General features: G+C 40.6%; 1 protein-coding gene across 1 annotated transcript in view; it reads right to left on the bottom strand.

Moving 5' to 3' along the window:
- Positions 1–24,394, bottom strand: part of evla (Enah/Vasp-like a) — a 33,684-nt gene that overhangs the window by 5,902 nt on the left and 3,388 nt on the right. The window contains 5 exon segments of the mRNA XM_062440317.1: positions 1,040–1,045; positions 2,803–2,864; positions 3,088–3,145; positions 8,601–8,781; positions 9,666–9,834. Coding sequence (XP_062296301.1) covers positions 1,040–1,045; positions 2,803–2,864; positions 3,088–3,145; positions 8,601–8,781; positions 9,666–9,834 — 476 coding nt within the window.

The following is a 24,394-nucleotide window of genomic DNA, read 5'->3' as shown; positions in this document are numbered from 1 at the left end:
TGACTTAACCTCAAATCAGGTTAAAGTCGGGTAGAGCAGTTATGGCAATTACATGTCACCAAGCTATGCACTAATAATGATAACAAGGTGAACTGTCTCACCCTATACATACAACAGGGTGAGACAGGCTTTTCAAACAGACCCTGTTTACACCTGGAATTAAAATGCATCTAAGTACAAATGTGAATGCATCCGATTGCTCAGACCACATTCGTAGGTGGTCTGCACAGTATATGGCCATATTCTTTTAGGGTGGGGGGACTGGGCAAAACTCAAGAGAGACTCAGCAGCCAATGTTTCTCCATCTGAGAGTGAGTGATATTGTCAATAAATGGGAATAGCTGGTCCACTCTAAAGGTCACTAGCCTCACTGGTACACACCTGCTTGCTCCAAACTTAAGGTGGACTGACCTTTAAAGTGGACCAGCTGTTCTCATTTAGTGATAATCTCCTAAACAGGTAACGGAGAAACATTGGCTCTCCTGAGTGAGGTCCAAATGATTTCCATAGGGGCCAAAGAGTCAATACAGAACAAACAAACAAAAAAACAAACAACCCAAAAAAAAACAGCCAACAAAGAATGTGGTCTACACATCCTAATGCTAGGTGTAATTAGCTGTGGTGGTCCACCTGTGATTGGATCACCTACAGTAAGACGCATGTTAATGCCAGGTGTGAACAGGGACTAAAGAGGTCTAATCAGGCCAGGTAAGTGAAAACACCAGTATGGATGGAGCAGCATATGACATATGTGCATCTTTAATGTTCTTGGTGAGGTGCATTCACTAGAGCTGAAGTCAAAACACACTCACAAACACGCACGCACGCACACATACAGCATACACATGTAACATCCCTCTGCTGAGAGACAACCTCCTCCTCTCTCCACCTCATACTTACTGCTGCTGGCCATGGGGGCCTGCTGGGGGACGGGGGAGGGGGTCTTCTTGGGCGAGCCCCCGTCAGACATGGCAGTGTAAGAGGGGGGTGAGGAGGAGGAGGAAGTGGTGGTGGGGGGCTGGGCCTGCTGGTGGTACACCTGCTGCTGTTGATGCTGGTGCTGCTGATGCTGAGGGTGGAAGGTGGATGAGTACTGGGGCTGGTGGCTGGGGACGGGGCCTGGGGCAGTCTGACCTAACAGAGGAGGCAGGGGGACGGCCTCGCAGTACTGCGGGGTGAGTGGCAGGTGCTGAGAATGAGGAGAGTAGGAGTCGTCTGGCTGGCCATTGGAGTGATGGTGGGGGTACTGGTTGGGGCCCGTCACGGCGCTCGGGTCAAGCGGTGGGGGCTTCATCCTAGCGCTCACGGGCGGGAGGGGGTGAGCCACTGGGAGGACGGGCTGTGGGGGCATACCCTGCCTCACGTGCATGGCCATCATAACTGGAGGGGAGGAGGAGGGGGGCAACTGGGCATACATTTGCTGTAAATGAGAGGCGGACCAGGTGCCATGTTTAGGGGGGAGCATGATGTCTTGTTGCTGCTGTTGCTGTTGAAGGTGTAGGTGGCGGGCTGCTGAGGGAGGAGACAGGGGGATCTGACGGACCTGTCGGCCCATGGTGGCCACTCCTGCCTGGACTGGGGAAAAGGCTGAGGCGAGCGAGGTGGAGAGCTGGGAGGAGAGCTGGGCCTTGTCCCTAGCAGCCCCCACCTCTCTCTCTTGAGAGGGAGAGGAGGACGCGGAGGAGGGAGGAGAGGAGGAGGCCACACGGACGTAGGAGGGTGGCAGTGTGCTAGCTCTGTACTGTCTGTACTCGGGAGGAGTGTCTGGGTGGGTGGGAGGAGTGGACACTTTATATTGGAGGGTGGAAACGACTGTGACGGGCAGAGAGAGAAAAGAGAGAGAGAGAGAGAGAGAGAGAAGGGGAGAGAGAGAGAGAGAGAGAGAGAGAGAGAGAGAGAGAGAGAGAGAGAGAGAGAGAGAGAGAGAGAGAGAGAGAGAGAGAGAGAGAGAGAGAGAGAGAGAGAAAAGGAGATGCAAACGAAGAGGAGGACGAAAGGAGGGCAACAAACAAAGGAAAACAGAAAAGAGAAAAACGTGAGAAGAATGAAAAGCAACCAACTTAGCAACCAAGCAAGTAAAAGATGAGAAATCAGGAGCAATCCAAAAAACAGAAGCCGATCGCAAATAAGAAAGAATTAAAATATCATAAAAAGAACAAGCAGCAGAATGCAACATGACTGAGCCATGATCAGAAAGCATATGGCATTTCCCACCAACAGTAGCTGGAAGAAAGAGATGGCAGTAGAGCATGTTGCAGGGACGGGCAGGGGGACTGATATCGCCACTCACAGGGACAAAGGAGGATGTTTAAGTCTGTATGTGCATTTAAGGGGCAGACTTGAACATTTATATGTGTGCATGGATAAAAAAGCATAAGGGTATACAGACTGGGGAGTAGTGGTTGAAACTAAAGTGGGAACACAAACCACACAGGGAGAGCCTGTTTACCTCTAGAAAACTTGCCGTATCAGGGTCTGGAATCTCTGGTATTTATCAATGATGAAACAACCTGTTTGCTTTGGGAAGGTACAGCGTGCTTTGCCTGACCCAACACTGATAACTTCCCTCATTTAAAAAAGAAAAGCAGAGCAAATATCCGTTTGCCCCGCAGCAAGGCTGTTTATTGACACCTGGAGTCTTCTTTCAAGTTTTTTCATTGGCAGTTTTGTTTAAACTGTTTGTGTAGCTATGCAGCTTTCAATTAACTTTGGTCTCCAAAGCAGCAATGTTTGTGTGTGTGTGGGAGAGAAAGAGATAAAGAGAGTGTGTGTGTGTATATAGTCAGATGTGGGTGTGTTTACCTGATCCTGACGTTCGTCGCTCCCTCTCCTTGTGCGCCTGCATCTGGTGCTGCTCCAGCATCCTATGAATCACAAAGACGTTGCTGCTCTTTAACACCACAGACTTCATATATCAAGGCTAATGTGCATTGTTCCTAAATTAAGATCAGAAGGAGTTTTGGGGGGATTGCACCCATGATTACTATCAGGCTTTGTTTGGTATGTCTATCTAAAAAGTATTGTTCCATAGTTTGCTTTACTGTGCAAACACAGTTTCACATATGTGCTTGATGTTAGAAAACGTACCTCCTCTGGGCCTCGTTTTCGTCTGAGGAGGGCCCATTTTGGCGCTGGACGACTGGACCTGAATGACACACAGTTGGGGTTAAAAAAATAAAATAAAATAAGCTACATATAATAGAAAACAGTATGAGTCTTCATGATATTTTTAGTGCTGCAAAGATTAAATGATTAGACAGTCGATCAACAGAAAATGTTTGATATAATCATTAATCGTTTAGGTTATTTATAAAGCATACATGTCGAATGTCTGCTGGTTCAAGCTTCCCAGATAAGTGAGTGAGGTGAGTTTCTCCGGCTTTTCTGTATCTTAAATCACTGGAAATTGAATATCTTTGGGTGTGGAGATTTACAAACAGAAGGTTATTTAGTTATATCCCTAAATAATTCCAATATAATCCGACTCAGCACTGATTATTATCTTTTACAGCAGCAGGCACCATTAGAAGCCACATAAACATATACAGTATAGGGGCACCACAGGGGGGAGAAACAGGATTGAATGACATAATATCATAAACAACACATCAATCTTTGATGAGTGGTTAGTTGATGCTATAAATTTGGCCTTCCGTCCCTTCAATTTCCTCCTCTCTTTTTCCTCATTCCATCCTTACATTTACTGTTAGACTGGCCTTTTCACTTCTTATTTGTACCCCCCCCCCCCTGCATTTTTCTTGTTTTTCTGGTTTTCCATTCTGTCACCTCTGGCTGTTGCTCTCCTCCTGTCTTCACTCTTCTCGTCCTCTCTATCTCTTTGTTTCCCTTTTTCTGTTCTACCTCTTCCTGCAGCATCCTCCTTCATTGAGAAGACCACCTCCATTCAGTCTTTGCTTTTTCTCTTTGTCATCCTCTATATTATGCCATACAGTATTTCTCAGAATGAATTAGTTTTTTCCCTCTTAATTTATTTCCTCTAAGCTTTCTTTTGCGCCTTTATAGTCATGCTTTAGTGTTAAAATGTGTGTTGTCTTGCGTCTCTATTTTGTTGTTTTTATTTTTCAGTCCATATAAAAAACCAACATGAGAGTGAGACTGAGCCGTCAAATTTGAATGAATCTTGCATCAAACAGTAACAGAGAAGAGAAACTGTGTGTTTACGGAATGAACACATAACAGCAGGCATCATGTGAAGTACTGTGACTTTGCCCCCGAGAGTCATCAAGCTGTTCATACTGTTTATAATGTAATTTACTCAACTTGTTGCCAACCGCAGGAACTTTAAGTGTAAACCACAGCAGAAAAAAGAGCAGAATAAACAGAGACTGAAAGTCAGGAGGGAAATATCATACAAATATGAACCAAATGGAAAACAAAGGCTAAATGATGTAAGTGTATAAAAATACCTGCGAGAGGTAAGCTATAAAATGACTTATCAGTCACTATGTCAATAATGTTTAATAAATGAAGTTACCTCAGCACATGCTCTATCTTAACAGCTGGTGCTGAGTGTTGAATAATCAACATCAGCCAAATGATCCTCTCAGTTTAGCGCCGCGCTTGTTGACCAACTACAGCACTTAGACCCCCCCTCTTAGGTGACGGAGTTAGATCCTCATTCTGGGGTGGCTATTAACAGGGAAGACTTATCACATATCACCAGAATACCAGTCATTAAACTTCAACACCCACCGCGACAGCAAAAACACCCGTGGGTGATATTTTTGTTCGATGTGTCGGCAGCATGGGGGTGGAGGGCGGGGCGATGGGGGCAGTCAACATGGGACAAACCTGCGACTTCAGATTGAAAAGCACAGTCTGATTTTATCTACATGTTATTTATTCAAAACAACAAATAGTTAATTTGCTTTTTAACCAGATTAAATTCACTCTCATTTTTTTATTTTTTTTATTTTTTACATTTATTGTAATTTTGTATTAGATGTGTCCTTTTGATTTTCACGTAAAGTACTAGAAGAGCTTTCCAGTAATGTGTTATGCACATTTTTGGCAAAAATGTGACATTGGCTCCTTTTGCCTCAAACTCTGTAGCTTATTAAACTTGATATTTACTTCATAAAAGAAACTAATTTATTTATCTAGAGGTTTCTACATATTTGTACTTTTATCTTAAATAAAGGACAATATGTGCTGTTATGACTGTAAAATGACAGTACATCAATTAAATCCCCTTAACGTCTGCACTGAAACCTTAACATGTATGAGGTGTTTTTTTATATATTGTAATTAGGCAATAATAGAATAAAAGCAGGTTTTACTTGCTGATAATGACAGCAACCTGACCTGGTTGTATTTTGTTTAGTGTTGCTATAACGAGTCACACAGAAGAAAGAAGCGATGCCTGCAGGCTGTCATGTTTTCTTCGCTCTCTGACACTCCCCTGAACTCTGCTTGTTAGCTCATGGTAATTATCTGCACTGCTGGCAAAGCTGCCCGTTAAATTAAGCAAATATTCGGAGCGATAAAAGCAAACTCTCTCTCTCTCTCTGCGAGAAGTGAGGACACTGAAGCGATACACACGGTTTGCTTTGGGCTTAATTAAACATTATAGAATAACAGTGCTGATCTAGAATGAGCTTTCAGATCACAGGGAGTGAGATGTTGAGAGGAAGGTGATTGATGACAACTTACAGGCGTTATAAATACAGGTCTCCTGTTTAGGTATCAGCATGACACTCAGTTCTTCAATGATACTGTTTTGCATGAGCAGCCATATTTAATATTTAATTGAGACATAAATCTCTGAGAAATGATTCAAGAAATACAAGAAAAACATTAAAAGCTGCCTGCACCTGAGTCTGTGGTCCACCTGCCAACAACTACAGTAAGTCTTTTATTTTATTTTTTAGATCAGACTTTAGGGATTCACTCTTTAAACATATTACCTGCAAGTCTTTCTATTAACACCGTACAACCCATCTGCATTGTATTATTGGGGCAGATGTTAAGGAGACAATTATCACCTTGTGTTGCGCTGTGTTGCATGTGTATCCATGCATATGTGTACGAGCGGATGTGTCTGTGTGTTTCTTCTGCTGACATGATGTGTGGTATATGGCTCTGGCTGTTGCCATGGTGAAGGGTCAAAGATGAACAGGAAGCCCAGGGGAGAAGAGGGCCTGATCAGACTTGTAGACATTTTATGGGACCTCAGGAGGCCGATGAGCATGTGTGAATGTGATTCGTCTTATTATGATCAAGAAAAATCAATTATTCCTTCGTCTTTATAAACAAACACAAGAGAACACAATTAAAAGATGATGAATTAATAACAACACTGACAGATGGACATTATCACTTTTCACCTTTTATTTAAAGTCTTCTCTGACTTTTAATCTGATTACCTTTTCTTCTTAATGCTCTGCTGATGTCTGGTGTGGTAAAATCCCTTTTGATTATCTTAGATTTCTCCAAATCACTGAAGTACAAATAGCCAAAAATTCATAACAGTTTGGTGAATCTTCTGGTCTGGATGGATACATTATCAAGTTTCGCTTCAGCATTTTCAGGCTACTACTTCCTTTATTCTTTCAGACGTGTACGATGAATCCTTTATAAAGGGTTGTCTACCCCTATCTTTATCAGAAGCCACTATTTGGGCAGAAATTATCTTAAAAATACTAGTTATTTCTTATTCTCTTTTAAAAAAAATGTCTCCTTCAATAGCGTCACATCTTGATCTAACTCTATTTGCCGTTTGGAGCAGGTAGGACACATATTTCCGGAGTCATTTCCAGAAATTACAAATATGCAGTGTTTCATCATAGAGCTTCATCACAATCTTAATGTAATACACACTCTCTTTTTCAGCTTCAGAAAATAGCGGACACTCACTTTCCCTCCATCTGGTAAGCAGTCAACAGCCATGGAAAGCATGCATGGCTAGTAGCACAACACTTACTGAGGGTGATGATGGTTGAAGAAACCCGTCTTAGCATACCAGGTGAAATCTCTGGAGTCAGCATGGTGACACTCTCCCTGCCTACCAGCTATGTTTCCACAGGCTACTTAGGATCAGTGCTGTATGATAGCAGAACAAGACTTCTTTCAACAAGAAGCACTGTAAACAACATGTTGACAGTAGCGAGGAAGTGTTTCCCATGAACAGAGACAACACTTTTGCTTTGCATGACGATGCCCATAATCCCACATCAAAAACGCACCCAAAAAAAGGAGCTCTGCCATGTGAGCGCAACAGGGTACGACATTAAGGCTCCTTATGTGATATTTTAGCCACCAATGAGAGAGTCACAAGGCTGGGATGACACCGCAGTTAAACACTCAAGAGATATTCTCTCTCGGTCTCTTTTAAACACACACACACTCTCACACACACTCACACACTCACACACACACCCACACACACACTCACACTCACACACACACACACACACACAAACACACACACACACACACACACACACACACACACACACAGCTTATAAGTAGCTTGTAACCAGAGCTGGTCAGAAGATATTTAGTAAATGAAGAGAGAGTAGGCGTGAGTTTGGCTTCAGGTGCAGGTCAGGGTTCCAAAATATGCATTCACTGTCCATGTATGACAACCCTCAAAAACTACACTACTATTCACAAACTACACTAAACAATATCTCTTTAATATTGCAGCTTCCTCTCCTTAGAGGCCAATTATGTTATACATTCAGTTCCAATGGAAAGTAATGCAACAAGAGCTTTAAACTAGGATAATAAAACAGATCTGCAGTCTGAAACCACCTGCCCCTGATATCATTCCTGTTTGGGCAGCTGTGGCAGAGCAGCTGCAGTTCACTGTGTTAACCAGCAGAGGGTAGTACAGCTTAGTTAAGCAGTTACACTGGAAAGGCTTTGAACATCCCTGTGCATTAATACTGTAGACCTTGATGCTCAGTGCAGCGAGATCATATCCATATCGACCAGTCTATAGTAATTTCCTTCAACATGGTTAATTGGCCTATATACATTCAGTTTAACAGAGTAGGGTATAACTGGATGTGATGGGAGAGAATAGAGATGAGAATAATCTACTGAGGGCTATTTTTGCTTAGAAATGCAAAAAACACCAAGTATGCACACTACTTACTGAATCTGGGACTTGTGCTTATAGACTGTCTTGCCAAGTTATTATAATTAACAATCAGTCCAAACTAAAGGTTTCGTAGTTCTTGTGCAACACTTGAAGAGAGATTAAATATTTTAAAAGCTTAGAAACTGACTTGATTTTTACTTTTTAATACAGTTTTGCACAAATGCTGTATGCTGCCCAGACCAGAAGTATCAGAGTATCTACTCTGCAAAAAAATCAGAATGAGGCTGAAGTCAGTCAGGTGCACACTGATTTGTCTAGTCAGGTATAAAACAGCCAGAAATCACACATTTTTGTTAACCTTGAACATGCCTGTGAGTCTGGAATGACCGTTGGACTGGTTATATCTTAGATTTTAGTTGTTCTTTTGGTCATTTATAATACATTGTACTCTTTTTGCACAAAGTGCACACTTTACTTATTTAGTCACTTTGTTGATCTATAAAACTTGAAAGCTGAAAAGAGCAGTGCCTACCTCCACCGTCAGGTGAGCTGAGTACATTGAGGGCAAACAGCATGGCGTTGGAGAAGGTAGTGGCCTCCTCCTTACTGGCAAAGTTCAGCCCATAGACCTGGCGAGCGTCACGCCATTGATGGAAGGTTGGAGTGGCCTGATTGTATTTCAGACCCTTCACTATGGAGTAGTTGATCACCACCTTCAATGGAAGACAGAAGTTAAGTCATGAATTATAATGTTATGTAGATCTGATGTTATGTAGATCATTAAAAAAGGGATGATGTGTATGATGTGTATTATGTTTATATTGTGAATAGCAGACTAAATAGTTGGTTGAATTGTTGGCGTGTTTCAGCAGTAAGTGGATGGAGAGTTTTACTCACTTTTCCACCCGCATTTAACATATAATAACAGGGTTTCTTTTGTGTAATGCATGATTTTTTAACTTCTACAGTACTGCTATTTCAAAAGACATTCAAAATACAACCTTTAAATGTAATTTTGGGTACATTTTGTTGTTTGATGGTACATTTATCTACTATGATGACCTTTGATAGCGTGTTTTTTCTTTTTAACTACTTTAATCATGAACTTTAACATCCTGTTTTGTACTCAATCAAAGACTTAGGCTTAAGCTTCGCTTTGTGTAACATTCATACAAGTAATCCTCCATAGAACAGTAACAGACACCAATTTTTGTGCTGAAAAACACCTAAAGAAGTGCTCCCTCAAGTCATGTTGCATCTTGAATAAAGCCACAAATATTTAACTGGGAAAACACTTACAATTACTGGCACTAACACAAGACATTATGGGTGATGTAGGAAAACACTAACTAAAGAAGAAAGAGGATGTTTGATTGAAAGTAGATACAGCAAACAATTAAAAAAAACCCGCCTCAACACAAAATAAACCTTTGAATGCTCTGAATGTGTATCTGTGACTTTTTTAGATTTAAAAAAAATATCTGATCCAAATACACTGATATGAACACTGATTGCCAGCATTAAACTAATTAGTATTACAGACAATGAATGCATTTGTTTCAATGTGTGGTGCTGATTGCTTCCTTGCGTCTCTCACCTGCTGGTCCTGCAGTTTGACACCCACCACTCTGAAGGTGTTGTTGGCAGTGTTGTGGTAGATGTTGATGCGGCTGAAGCCCTGCTGCCCAGGCTTGATGGGCACCCATTTCTTACTGGCATCGTCATAGACCATCACTGAGGCCCGCGCCTGGCAGATACTCTGTTCACTGGAGGAAGAGAGAGAGAGAACATGAGAAGAGTCCATGTAAAAAATAACATTCATCTGTTACTGTGGGGATCAGATACAGAGATGAAGTGAATTTATTTCATATGAAGGGTTTCTTTTATCTGTCTTCCTGGTTACATTTAAAAGACAAGTGTGAATTACAGGTACAGATTCTTAACAAAGAGACTGATCATGTTGTTTTCATCTAACAGCAACATATACAAGTCTTGGCCACAGAAGATGCATGAAGGTAGTTTTAAGCATATCCAGTGATGTATTTAAGCCAAGTGCCGGAATATAGATTGAAAAAAGGCCCTAATCTGACCCTAACCCAAAGTTTAAATCCTCAAGTTTAATTTTGTTTTAACAATGCTTTATTTTACAGGTTTGTAATTTACTAATCATTTTGTAATAATTTCCTCTGCAGTTTCCTGGAGAGAAATACAAAATGTATTATTATTTTTAAAAGATCATTTTTTAAGGCTCAGAGTTAAACCATGGCTGTTGCAGTTATGTGTTATTGGCTTTAATCATTAGGCCACCAGGCCACCTCAGAACTACATAATTTGACATTGATTACAGCAAATATACACATTTCATTGAATAAAAAGCCTGCACAGCATGACAAAGAAGTTCTAATAATAGGCACATTGAGGAGGGGCTCGACCTGAAACGTCTGTGTATTTAACAATATTTTCTGCATAAGTCATGGTGTGCAGGCTTGTGCATCCGTTTTGAAGTTCTAGTACTGTTGCATTTCATAAATGAAGACAGCTGAGAACAAATCTAAATTAAATTCATTGGAAAGCTCCTTTTACTTCCATTTACTATTAGAAACTTTATTCCTCATATGTGTTTAATTGCAGGCCGCATGCTTGATTGTTAATTCACTGTAACTCTGACTGGGACTGTACTAATTGAGCATGTGTCCATTTTCCTCCTGATTAATACCACATTAAGTAAATATCTTGGAAATTATTGAAAATGTAAAATAAATTGTTTTATCTTTGAATGTGGACAGAAAACCTCAGTTTCAAGCCTTACAAAAAGGATGGTAAAATAACCCTTTTATGGGAAATTAAGTTGAGCTATAAATGCTAATGGAACATAAAATAACCTTTAACTGGGGCCTGAAATCTGCTTCCTATATAGTAGAGAATATTTGATTATAGAGGTGCTACACTGTGCTGTTAATCTTCATACTCAACAGTGCAAATTTGACAGTGGTAAATAAAACACAACCAGTGAAACTTAATGACTGTATGATTATCTGGTTAGCTGACGGGTCACAGGGGAGCCACACCTTTCTGCAGTCACAACCACAAGTTACGACATCAGGAATAACATACTGCCATGGTAGTGTACGCTTGTGTGCACTGAGGGGAGGGTGGGTTGCCATTTTAAAAAGCTGTAAAAAAAAAAAAAGAAAAAAAAAGAAAAAAAGACGACGACTATAAACCTCAATCTAAAATTGAACCTTGGAAAATTCCCCTTTCCCTTGTGGCCTTTACTGTGGTGTGGTGGCATCACAGAGATGTTCAGAGGCATCAGTGCAGGAGGGTGTGTGTTATGTGTCTGGTGATGATACAGTGTGTTAAAAACACAAGTGTTTGATCAGCCAACATATTGCCAGCTGGTAAAAAGTACATTTTAATTAATTTACTACAAAAAACCCCAAAACAACAAATATGGCAACTGACTTATGTGTTTTATCCCCATCAAAAATCACAAAATTATCACTTTCAGGACATAATATAATATAATATATGTATAGACACCACATTGAGCTTGAGTTTCTAAAAGTTTCTAAAGAGCCATGTGTTATGTGTCACGAGCTTTATGACCTCAGCACCATATGTGCCTGAAGGTGTAAGAATAGCTTCAGTATGGAAATACACACAACAGCAGGTGGAGAGGTGACGTGGACATGCAGAGGTGAAGTGAACTCTACTCGCCTGTAAACTGACTAAACGCATCACTAATTTTCACTTCACTTTCAACCCCTTAGGGACCGGCTCTCCAGTAGCCAGACTGTAAAGTTGCTCGCATTAGCAGTCTGAAGGTGTGAGGGCCAAGAAAAGAAGATCGAGTTGCATTGTTAACATGCTCATTGACTGTCAAGGCAATTTACTGCATTCACCTCATCAACAGCATCTATAAGATAAAATCAAACAAAATCAAATAAAATAAATATAACAAACTCAATTACTGCAGCAGGTAAAGTAAGTAGCAAGTCTGCTTCTAATGATTATCCTATTGATTATTTAGTCAATGAAATGTCAGAAAGTAGTGAAAAACAGCTATTACAACATCCAAAAGCTCAAAGTAACATATTCAAAGTAAAGATTTGTCCGTCCAACACTTGAAAGACCTAAAGATATTTAATTCACTATCATATATGACGAAGAAAAGCAAAAAATTCTCCCATTTGAGAAGCTGGATCCAGCTACAGTTTCATTTCACATTAAAGAGTTGGCAATACTTTAAAATCCACAATTTCATAAAACCTGTTAATTTTTATGCCTTTAAAATCCATTTTAAATTCATCATTACAGCCATTTTCACTGAACAATAATATTTGAGATTGTGTAATGATACACTGGAGATATGTATAACTCAAAAGGAGCCCTTCATAGTAGAAAGAGGCAGAAATAACGACAAAAACAATAGATATCGCCTCAGATCACCTATAACAGCAAAGCATTGTTTAACTAATTGTTCCATTCCCTACATTACTGAAGAGACTGAAGTGAATGAGATATTATGGTGCAATATAATACCCCTAGAAATCAGCTACAAATACACAAACAATAAAAGTGGAAAGAATAATCATAATGAGGAGGGAGAAATGTGAATGAGCAGATGTGCATGAGGGTGTCCACACAGCAATTATCAAAGGCTATTAGGGACTTGTTTCCAAAGCCCCGAGGACACCAGTAACATTCAAATGCCAACGCACGACCACCCCTACAACCCTTACTTCGATGTGCCGTTCTGAAGGAGAAAAGCAGCACGACACCTGAGAGATCCCCCATAGACTGCTCGAACACGTGGTTCCTCTCACTTTCCTGCCAACATCTGCTCTCCGGTTCCCCTGCGGTCGTCTCAACTGCCTCGAATAACTCAGCAGTGAGGAGACAGCAGCAGTTTTATTGGCTTCGCTCAGATGCTGCATCTTCATATTCCTCAATAAAAAGCTATTTATGCCAGAGAAGGTTTTGGGGTAATATAAATATCCAGCATTTGGGAAGAACTGATAATAATTGAGTGCATTTTGGTTTAATTTCCCTAAAATGCCTGTTATAAATAAGACATCTTGAATGTTCTAAATTTGACAAAATGACCCATCAATCGGATGGCTGATATCAACATCTTTTCATTTCTAAAACTATTCTCATCGTAGCATGAAGGAGTCCGTTTGACACACAACAGCTGTAAACAGATGTTTATTTCCATGCAACAACATTGGAAAGTGTCAGTATAAACTGCACAGTGAAGCTCGCTTGACAGATGGATTTCAGCAACAACTCCCTCGCTGTCAAACATCCATCACTCCCCACTGCACAACTGTTGTCGAGTTAAATAGCAGTCATATCATAATGAAGCTATCAAAACACAAAATACTCATGATAACGCATCCAACACAGATGTGGTTTATTGTTAAATCAAAATCAAAGAGATGCTTCAGTTTAATCTCTGTGCATCGTGCAAGCAGGAGAAAGTCAGAAACAGTGAATGTAGATGCTGACGGCTGGAAAATGGTTACACAATAAGTATTCTCCATCTAGGGATTAACAGGAACTTCTAAACCAAACAGGAAACACATTTGTCATGAACCCAAGCAGAAGTTCCTCAAGGAATGTAAAATCCAATAATTCATTTGAGATAAAAATAAAGTCCTGTTCACATTCATCCTGAAGCAAACATCATCTTCCTTCTCATACATACAGTATAAAATAATGATCAATTTTATCACTATTAAGCCAGACTGAAGCTTATGTATTTAAGACCCCTTCCTCTACCATTAAGGAGAGGCTCCCCTTCTAAATTAAAAACCATAAGAGATAACTACATTATATTTCCTACAACCCTAAATTAGTTAAACAGACTCTCTAATCACATAACAGACACTTGTCTCCACTTCAGAGACCTGGCAGACCACCAGAGTCTCACGGGGAAATGAAGAGGGAGGTGGCTGCATCACTGTGATGGATCTTCTTACAAAAACAGGCCCTATTTCTGGAGCAGTTTGGGCCAGAGGGATGGAGTGCCTCCAGCTTGATGCCACCGGTTTCAGTTCACTTCAAGCAGTCAGAAATAAAACAGGCGTCTCGACTATTCGTTCTTTGCGTACGTTACTCAATCAACACATCATGAGATTTAAAGCATTAAAAAAAGAACAAGGGGAACAGGCAGAGAAAGAGGATCTGGCAGAGAGAATTTCTGTTCATTAGTTTCTTTGATTTCATGAGCTGTCGTGCTAATCAAGACCATCGCAGAGCAGCTCGGCTTATTTCAGCGAGAAACAAAGACTTCTCGCCACTTCTGACAGCGCGCTAAATGGTTCTGTGTGTAATCTAGTTACTGAGGATGGCGGACTCTCTCTAGGTCACATGCAAAATAGGAGACAAGGCACAATAGGGCACATGATAGCTGCTTAACATCCCAGCTGCTTCTCCCAACTGAAAGAAAAAACAATCCAGCAGCCCAATTTGCTCACTTCAGCTTTGAAAAGGGTGATTGAGTGGAAAGAGGACAGAGAGGAGACCACAAAGCAAACAGAGCGACTACAGTGTGTGTTTGGGATGAAGTGAGGACAGGCGATATGGAATAATCTGAAAAAGGTCTACTACTGCTGAAAATCACAATCCATGACATAAAAATAACACGATGAATCAACTTGATGTTTAGAGCAGGAATGTAAACAACAACTGAAGATCAAATTGAAGGACTAGAAAACATTATTTTAAAATTCATATCAATTACAAATAAATTACTATTTGGCCAACTAAATAAGTCCACAGCCATGCTTGCTGCTGTGTGAGGTTATACTTAAACCCAGCTGTGCTTTGAGCTAAATTCTAACATAAGCCTGCTAACATGCTGATGTTAAGAGGGTATAATGTTTACTATATTTGCGATAGTATGCTGGCATACTAAAATCTGCTAATTAGCACTACCACAAAACACAGCTAATGCTGATGGGAACAAAGTATTGGATAAAATGATTTTTAGACCTGCTGATGACCCTCTAGGAAAAGTTAAGGGATCAAAGTTTAACAATTCATCCTGAGGGATACACAAATGTACCTTCAATGGCAGCTGGATTTGCAGGATCACATGGTCATGCAAAAATCCATCTGGTCAGGCTTCAAGTTATGCATTTGTGGTCAAACCAAAAGTGTTGGATGTGGTTTAAGTGTCACAGCAGTGAGAAGTTAGCTCTGTGATGATAGTGATAGACAGATGGTTCATCCAATCACCTGCCAAGGTGATTGAAAGTACCTGTGCTTTTCCAGTTTCAAAGGACAATTTCTCAGATGGTTTGGTTGTAACAAACCATCTGGCACATTAGGTTAGAAATTAATGTTTGAACCAAAAACCCCTCAAAACCACAAATGTCAACTTGATGGTGGCACAAGAGGAAAATGAAAAGGGTCAACAAGTCTCCTCTGAAGTGCATTAATGTGCATATTTCATGGTAAACCCAACCAATAGTTTTTGAGATATTTCGGTCTAGAGGGTGGTGGACCGACCAACCAATGCTGTCATGCTTAGAGCTGCGCTGCTAACATGGTTAAAAAACAAGAGAACGTCAGTGGAAAACGTCCTGCCCTGTTTGAGTGGCTAAAGCAGATTTGAGGTCATTTATAAACACAGAATGCTTTTACAAATTACTGCAGATTGAACATTTGGACAGTTTTCCACTCCAGTCCTCTGAAGGTTTAAGCCTGCTGATCTTTTTTCTCTTGTGTATTCAATAGACTACATCTTTAAAAATGCATAAGTCCTTCCCCACCACCAGCTCATGAATAAAAAAAGAAATTCACTTCCAACACATTGACAGACTAATGAGGCGAGTACATATTTACCGACTATCTGTATCCCAGAATGCATTTCTTATTAGTTGACCATATTGCTACATGGAAAACACGTGTACTTGATTTTCTAGTCTTCTTCTTTCTTGGAAAAAAGGATCAATCTGACAGTTTGGCAACCAGCTCCTGTCTGTATTTCACCTTGTTTTTGCTGGACTACGCAGATTTCTCACTGGAGGCTAAATAATATTCACCTCCAAAGACAGCCTGAGAAGAGTGAGAAAAAAAAGAAAAGAGCAGGCAGACAGAAAGAGATGAATAGACAGCAGAGAGAAAAACAAGAGCAGAAAGGATATGAAGGCTTCTGCCGCACTGAGCGCTTCCTCATGTCAAATAAGCCTCATAGGCGAGTGGTGAAAAGGAGGCCACATTCCCAGGCTTTTGAATTAAGCAAAGCACTTCCCTGCACACATGGTTAGACATATGTGCCCCCCCCACACACACACTCAAATCCTATACATGCATGCTTTGAGTGCATTTTCCCTCCCAGATCTGTCCATTAGAGGAATTCTCAGTGATGAAAGAAAGGATGACTGAACTTGATCCTGTACAGAAAATAATGGTGTCTACATGATGGGTTAAATGTGCATATTAGGAATCGGATTTCACGTTCCTGTGAAATTCGTCAGCTTCATGATTACAGCTCTGGATGTATTTGGGCCGGCAAAGTGTTTCCTTGGCATACTGAGAGAGTGAGTTGGGGTGGCAGGGTGTTTGAGGCGTCCTCTCTGGGTAGCACCCGAGGGCAGAGCTTCTGTTATCATGGCAATTAGCTTTTGTTGCCGGGGTAATTGTTTCATCCTGCTGGCTCACAGTGGAAGGCACCCGAACAGACCCGAACAAATGATGAGTCATTCAACACAGCCCGGCACAGCCTGGTTCATGACAGCAATTCAGTTTGTTTCTGTGATGAAAACGAAATGTCCAAAAAAACACTCTATCTAAAGAGATGTGCTGTCAGCAAAGGTCTATTCATGTTGACTGACAAAAAAAAAGTTAGTCATATGTATGAGAGTCCTCTTTAATCCACAATAGTTCAGTTTTGGGGGATTTTGCCATCCTAAAACATTTCTAAAATGGTGAAATTAGCCTTAATTATAGCTGGGTTTATGTTGTCAAGCAGCAGCTCCACTCAAATGTACTCAAACGCCTTTTCCTAAAATCAATGAAAAAATTGATTTTTAAAATGTATTGTGGGCCAATGAAAGGATTAGGGTCACAGTTTTGTCTGTCTGTCTTAAAAGTGGAGTCAGGTCCCAACATGAAGACTGAAACATGTTTTCCTCACTGTAATCATCCCTCCTGCTCATAAATGACTTAAAAAGATCCCATATTCAATGTAAGTGATGGGGGATAAAATACACAGTGCTCACTCTAAATCTTATATGAGACTTAAGCCATCCAAATAAGTAAAATCAAATGTGTATCTTCCAAAGAGAAAACCTTTTTTCTTCTTCTTTTTTTCCCCTTTCACTGCAGCTTACCAGGACTAATTTTGCTTTTCAATTTAAGATAAACGTTTTAATACATTTTTGCATAAAACAAGGACTGTGGAGTTTGTCGCCGATCACATACACTGAAAATGCATTATAAAGGGATCTTATAATGGTCAGTATAAACAGTATGAATGATTACAGCAAGCAAAACCTCTTGCAATGTTCATCTTGGGATTTGATTGATGTTTTAACACACACTTGAAAAATTGTGAACCTGTCCTTTAAATTGGAAACATAGGAAACTACTACATGCAACAAAGGCACCCGGCTGGAATTGAGGATGTTGCGGTTCAGGATCTCCAATTTAGACCACCTGGATGTCCTGTCACTTCTGTGTAGTTAAAGGTTAATCATTTCTGTACTAACAAAGATCAAATATATCCAATGTCCAATCCATGCCCAGTGTGTATTTTGCATTACTTCTGCTGACTGCTGACTATGATTTTAATGCTGAGATGGGAACAAAGGCTGATTCTTTCACACACAATTGCTACTTGATCCCATAGACATCCAGGGACTGAACTAAATTAGGCTAATCTCACTGATCATCACACAAACTACATCCAGAAACTGGAAATATGCATCCATGGGTTCCTCTGACTCTGAATCAGGACAGGAAAAATATCCCAATGCCAAGCATCACCTGCATTTAAATCTTAGATCAATAAATGCAAACAGAAAATCCAAATTAATAATTTTATGATTTGTCACGACATATCCAGATTAGAACTCAAACGAAACCATTTGCTGCATCTCAGAGGTGCAGCCATCTATCTGTACAGATGGTGACAACTTAATTAATCCAAATTAATCAATTCATTTCATGCTAATTAACTAGCTTGAAAAAATCATAACCTTGTGTACAATGGAAGCCAGCTGAGTGAGACAACAGTATCCACAGAGGCCTCCTGAGCAGCAGGAGAGATAATTACACAGTTGTATGCATCCCTGGTCAGTACTGTAGCTAATAGAGACATACAGTCAGTGTCAGGGAGAGTTGACTCAACCCCAGGGGATGCTTGGTAAATAAAAAATGGCATCCTCAGGCAGGCAATATTTATCTTAGCGGAGGAATATGCTGCAATTTCAATGTTATTGGTGGAAGGAGAGTCAGTTATGTAGGCGCTGACCTAAGTTCTAAATGATCCAGCCTGTTTGTGTTCATGCTGGACAGGAGAGACACAAACAGGCCCAATAACCCAACAGTGAAAAGTAACGTATCACACAGTCAGAGATTCAAGCACTATTACTACTCTTAACCTCGTCTTGCTGAGACCGAGGGTGTACGCTCCACAGTACATTGTGATGTCCTGCCTCCCTTTTCTCAAACAGGAACAGAAATACATAATTATACACCCACATGCAGTATATTACGGTGCCCATACGGTACATGTACGTACACCCAAAATAATGGTCACAGATATTTTTAGTGAATGGCCAGCTTAGGGCAACAAAAATACAAACACACACACACAAGTACACATTGATTACTGCGTATGGATGCAGTTTGTCGTCTGTTATTATTATGCTCACCATGAGGATTAGAGCCTCTAGGGTTCACAAGGTTTCTGAGGCCACTGCGTGTGTGTATGGGTGGGGGTGTATACATTTACAGTATGGATGTTTGGGTGGGTTTGGAGGTCCAGCTGACAGAAGGAAGAGGTCTGCCTGACTGGCTGGATTAGAGACAGAGCCTGGCAGGCAGATCATTACCTCACTGCAGTCTTAAATCTAAATTAACCAGGACTTAACTCTCGTACAAGACCTCTAATCTGCTCCATGGGGAAAGTACTGTTCACAGGCACAAGGAGGGAAGGAGCCCTGCGGGAACTAAAAACAGCACATGTCAACTTTGTTGCTGAGAATCAGTGTGAAGCCCGGTCATTTGTAAGTGAGCAAATGAAGCACAGCTGGCTTGTTTAAAGCTGAGATGAAATGAAAAATGCCCTTTTAAACTCTTAAAGATCACATCCCCAGTAAAGTCGTGAACCTATTTAACAATGTATGCCAAAAATATTTAAAAAAAAATCAATTTCTTTGAGTCGTATGTCAAAATCTAATCATCAATCAACAAAATATATTGTATGCTCATGTAGGCTTCAATCAAAACATTTCAGCATATAATATCAGACATCCACCCATCAAATATTCAATTTTTAGTGGCACAGAGCTAAGATTCATTGTGAAATTAAAGAAATTAGATACTCTAAAAGAACGAAGATATGAGCTGAATGCCAGATTTCAGGGATTGCAGTACTGTTGCTGCATGATTTAACACTGATGCAAAACTATACATAGCAAAAAGTAAACTTTGTAAATTGTGTAAACTACATTTCACTGATTTAACTTGCCCTTCTGTCTTCACTGTACTGTAAATATGTAGCTGAATGCAGAAGCCAGTTAGCTTAGCTTAGCATAAAGATTGGAAACAGGGGGAAAAGGCTAGGCTTTCTCAGAGGGTAACATTTGCCTGCCAGCACCCAGCACCTCTAAAGCTCCCTAATTAACACGTTTATTTAACCTAGAAAACCCTACAGGGGTTATATTCCAGACCATGTGTTGGCCAGGACCAGCTGCCAGGCAACCAGTGGAGACTCCAGGAAGTTACTGGTCTCAGCCAAGAAATAGCCTGGCACATAAGCCCCCGTAAAAAGGCATATTGGCGTTTTCACACTTCAGTTTTACCCATTTCTAGACTTTATGCTAAGCTACGATAACTGGCTGTTGGCTCCAGGTGACATGAAGTTGTGCAGACATGAAGATCTAACTCTCAGCAACAAAGACAATAAGCTCATCTCCCAAAATGTATAACACCTCACATCTTGACTACTATCCTGTATGTGGGACTCAGTCAGTCCCTGTCTGGTCTGCAGGTGGTTCAAAATGCAGCAGTGAGATTCCTCACAGTCAGCAAGAAAAGAGAGTCCATCACCCCTGTACTGGCCTCCCTCCACTGGTTACCAATCAAATACAGAATTGATTTTAAGATTCTTTGATTGGTTTTTAAAGCTGTGAATGGTTTGGTACCAGTCTACATTTCTTATCTCCTGAGTCCATATTCTTCACTCAGACCCCTCAGATCCTCTAACCATTTACTTATCTCTGTTCTCTGTTCCTGGTTAGTATCAAAAGATGACCAGGCTTTTTCCATCATTGCTCCCAGACTGTAAAACAGTTTACCCGTCACTGTCAAATCTTCCACATCTATCACATTTATATCCCAGCTAAAAACCCACCTTCACAGAATCTCTTTTGAGCCCCCCTCATTTTTTTATAGCATGATAAAATGATTAACTTTGTCTATTAAAATGTGGTTGTCTATTCATTTTGTTTTGTTTCAATTATTAAATTGTATTTCACATTTTTTTGTAAAAATGTAAGCACTTAGGACAACTTCTGATTTTTAAATGTGCTCTATAAATAAATTTGACTTGACTTGAAAAAACATCAAACACGACTACACTCAATAAAAAGGTGGTGCAGGCGCATCTTTTCCTGCACCAAGAACTATTTATCTGTCATATAGAGCCAAATTCTACATTTGTATTTCTACTCTGTTAATATAATACTTTCTATATGAGATATTACAACTGTACTGACCACAGAGGAATTTTCACAGCAATTATGACTAAGAGTAGAACAATGAGGATTTAAAGACTTCAAAACTAAGCTTTAATGGTATAAAAATGTCTCCACCTCCTCCACTAATGTATCACAAAGAACAAGACTGTTACATACACACATACAGCGGTTCAGACTCTCATAATCTATACATGTCAGCAAAGCCTCAGTGCCCCTGATCCATCATGCTGTCCAGATTGTGATCACTGTGCTACACCACAATGTGTTTATCTAACCCCTGACCCGCTGATACATAAAGTACAGTGCAACACTGCAGAATGGGGAACAATTAAGCCCAAAATATATGTGTGTGTGTCTATGAGAGAGAGAGAGAGAGAGAGAGAGAGAAAGAAAGAGAGAGAGAGAGAGAGAGAGAGAGAGAGAGAGAGACATAGTATTGTGACCTTAATGGCATAAATGCGAACCGCATTAATGTGCTTATGTTCTTAGCTAAATGTCCTGCTTGTTCTGTGCAAAAAGCTCACTCTCAAGCCATGATATATCAGTTTGCAGTGCTGCTACTTTTAATTCAAACACAACCCAGTGACAGTGAATGTGCGACCTACATACTGTCGTTGCTTGACTGGGTGATTTTCATGTATTACAATTCACTGCAATACATGTTAGTTACACATACCGCAGCAGTGTTAATAACACTCATTATAGATCCAATGGCACTTTAAAACATCTACAAAAATGTTTAAATATTTGTTTACATTTTGCATGATTTTTTTTTATTATTATTAAAGAAATGATATCAGGGGTTAATGGCCAGGCGAATACTGAATGGTCCAGGTCATTTTTACACAGCAGCTGCACATACTGTACACATAAAACCTCATTGTCCTTCATTTTATAAATAAATCCCCTCCTTCCCCACTGCATCCCTTGTTCCCCTCCCTCATGACAACAAGACGGCCAACAGAGCTGTTTGATCCTATGGCACTCATGTGGGACCGCAGCAGCAACCAAAACTCCCTCCCCTCTCTCCATCTCTTCCCCCTATCTTCCATCCTCCACTCTCCCGGCAGAAAACCGAGAGAACGAGAAGGGCACTGGCCTGAAAGACTGTCGTTTTAGCCAGAAGCCACGCTGCCTTCAATACTTGGTGTGAATTAAACATGTATGGAGCCCTTACAGAGTCCGGCTATTCAGAGATGCTCTATGTGCGGCTGCCGAGTGTTTAGAATAAAGAAGATGCTCGGTGTAATGTCACACAGTGGGGCGGTATCTGCCGGGCAGCATCACTGGCTCTGACTCAAAAGATGCGACCAGGCGGGAGGAAACAACTAACACACATATAAAAAAGGATCATCAAAATAGATCAGACTGTAAACATCTGACACTTGAGCTTTACTCCTAAACGCAATATTTAAAAAATGCGTTTTTGTTTACAGTTTGGTCCAAAATCAAATCATCTGTGCGCACAATAACTAATCCAAAATAACCTAAATTCTGTGGCTAAACGCCAGTTTGTCGAGGCCAGATTAAGATTACAGATTAGTATTTTAGTTCTGATTAAAATACAACAAGGAAAGATTTGTCTGTCTGTACTGCTGGTATATCACAGCTGGTATATCACAGCTATTTTCTTCACACTAACCTAACTATCAAATGTCAAGTGCACACAACCTGAAAGTCTTTATTTCATGCACACCAAAATGTTTTCATCTCTTTTTGCTTTGATTCCACTTTGACATATAACATCGATCACTCACCACTGATAAATACTGGAAGTGGAAACGAGCGACTTCACACAAACTCACTCACTGTCAGAACAAAGTGTTGGTACAAACCTGGCAACGATGTGGTTGTAAAACAACCCTGAGTCACTGACACTCTGAGGGAGGCAGTAACGCAGTGCTTGGAGCCGGTGTATGTCCATGGTGGTAAACAGGAAAAACAAAAATAACAGCAGTGGCGGCAGCGGCAGCAGCAACAGCAGTTTATGGCACAAACTCCTTCTTGTTCTGCTTCATTACCATAAAACTAAAATCATTAAAAGCTATTTAATCCTCCTGCAGAGAGCTTGCAACATAAGTGACGAAAAAAGAGCGATGGCTGTACAAACAACCAAAGACATCCATTTAAAAAAGGATGAGATTAAAATCGTCCCGCAGATTTGAATTCTTATACTGCTGCTATGCACTATGAGACTGATGATCCATCCGTCTAGCAACAAAGAGATGATGGACAGACTGGCAGAGATGAAGTCATTGACCAGCCTGTTGTCTGACCGCATAACAGATGAGCTTGTGTGTGTGTGTGTCATTGAACCTCTGTGCTATTGTCATACTGTTAACCCAAGGGAGATTACCTCATATCCGACTCAATCAGCTCCTACCCCCCATCCACACACAGAGGGGGGGGGAGTAGTGTATTTGTGGATACAGTACTACCCCCCTACCCCCTCTTGACTCTGCTGTTGCCATAGCCACCCAGTATTAAGCAGAGTCTGAATTAACAACCCAGCGTGGCTGTTAATTAACCCGCTGTGGTGAGCTACTATTGATTGGGATGCCCTCTACCTCAGACAACTGATGTAGCGGGTGAGAATACATCAACTTGTACAACACACATAAACTGGAAGTGGTGTGCGTGCTAAATGCCCATTAACCTCTACTCAGTAATTGACGCTCGATCGCAATTTCACGCACTTGGGAGCAGGGGGACATTTTGGAAGTCATGAGCCTGATCATTGGCTGAAGGGACTTCAATCAGAATTTGATCCAGATAGATTAAAACTAGAGACTAGACAGATAAATCCCCCAGGCTGATATACTGTATCTGCCCATCTATATGGCCACTGATGACTAACAAGAAATGTCAGTAGAGAAACACCAAAGATATGCTTGTGGTGATTTCTGAACAGTGTATGTTAGAGAGTTTGTCCACCAGAGAGCACTGAGAAGTTCCTTATTGTAATGTTGGTCTATTATTAGATCCAAAAGTTCAGTCCTGACTAAAATCTAAACAACTATTGGAGGGACCTCCATGAAATGTTGTTCAAGAACGTTTTGGACTAACATTTTTGGTCCCGAAAGGGTGAATCATACTGACATTATATTGATCCAGTAACGTTTCCTCTAGCACCGACAAGAGGTTTTCATTTCTGGTTTGGAGTTAAATATCTCAATGATTACTGAATTGGCTAGATTGGCATGAAATGTTGTACTTTTATGTCTCCGTCGGACTGAACTGGGATAACTTTGGTTATCCCTTATTAACTTTTCATTTACCAGTATCATCACGTCAAATTTCACTTCGTCCAGTTCTTTGGTTTATTACCAAATGCATGCAAAACTAATGTTCCCATCAGCCTCAGCTCTATTTTTGTTTTGTGTTG

The sequence above is a fragment of the Scomber scombrus genome, chromosome 19, assembly GCF_963691925.1.
Source record: "Scomber scombrus chromosome 19, fScoSco1.1, whole genome shotgun sequence".
Classification (NCBI taxonomy): domain Eukaryota; kingdom Metazoa; phylum Chordata; class Actinopteri; order Scombriformes; family Scombridae; genus Scomber; species Scomber scombrus.
Note: the sequence above shows the minus strand (reverse complement) of the source record. Positions and strands in the feature narration are given on the sequence as shown.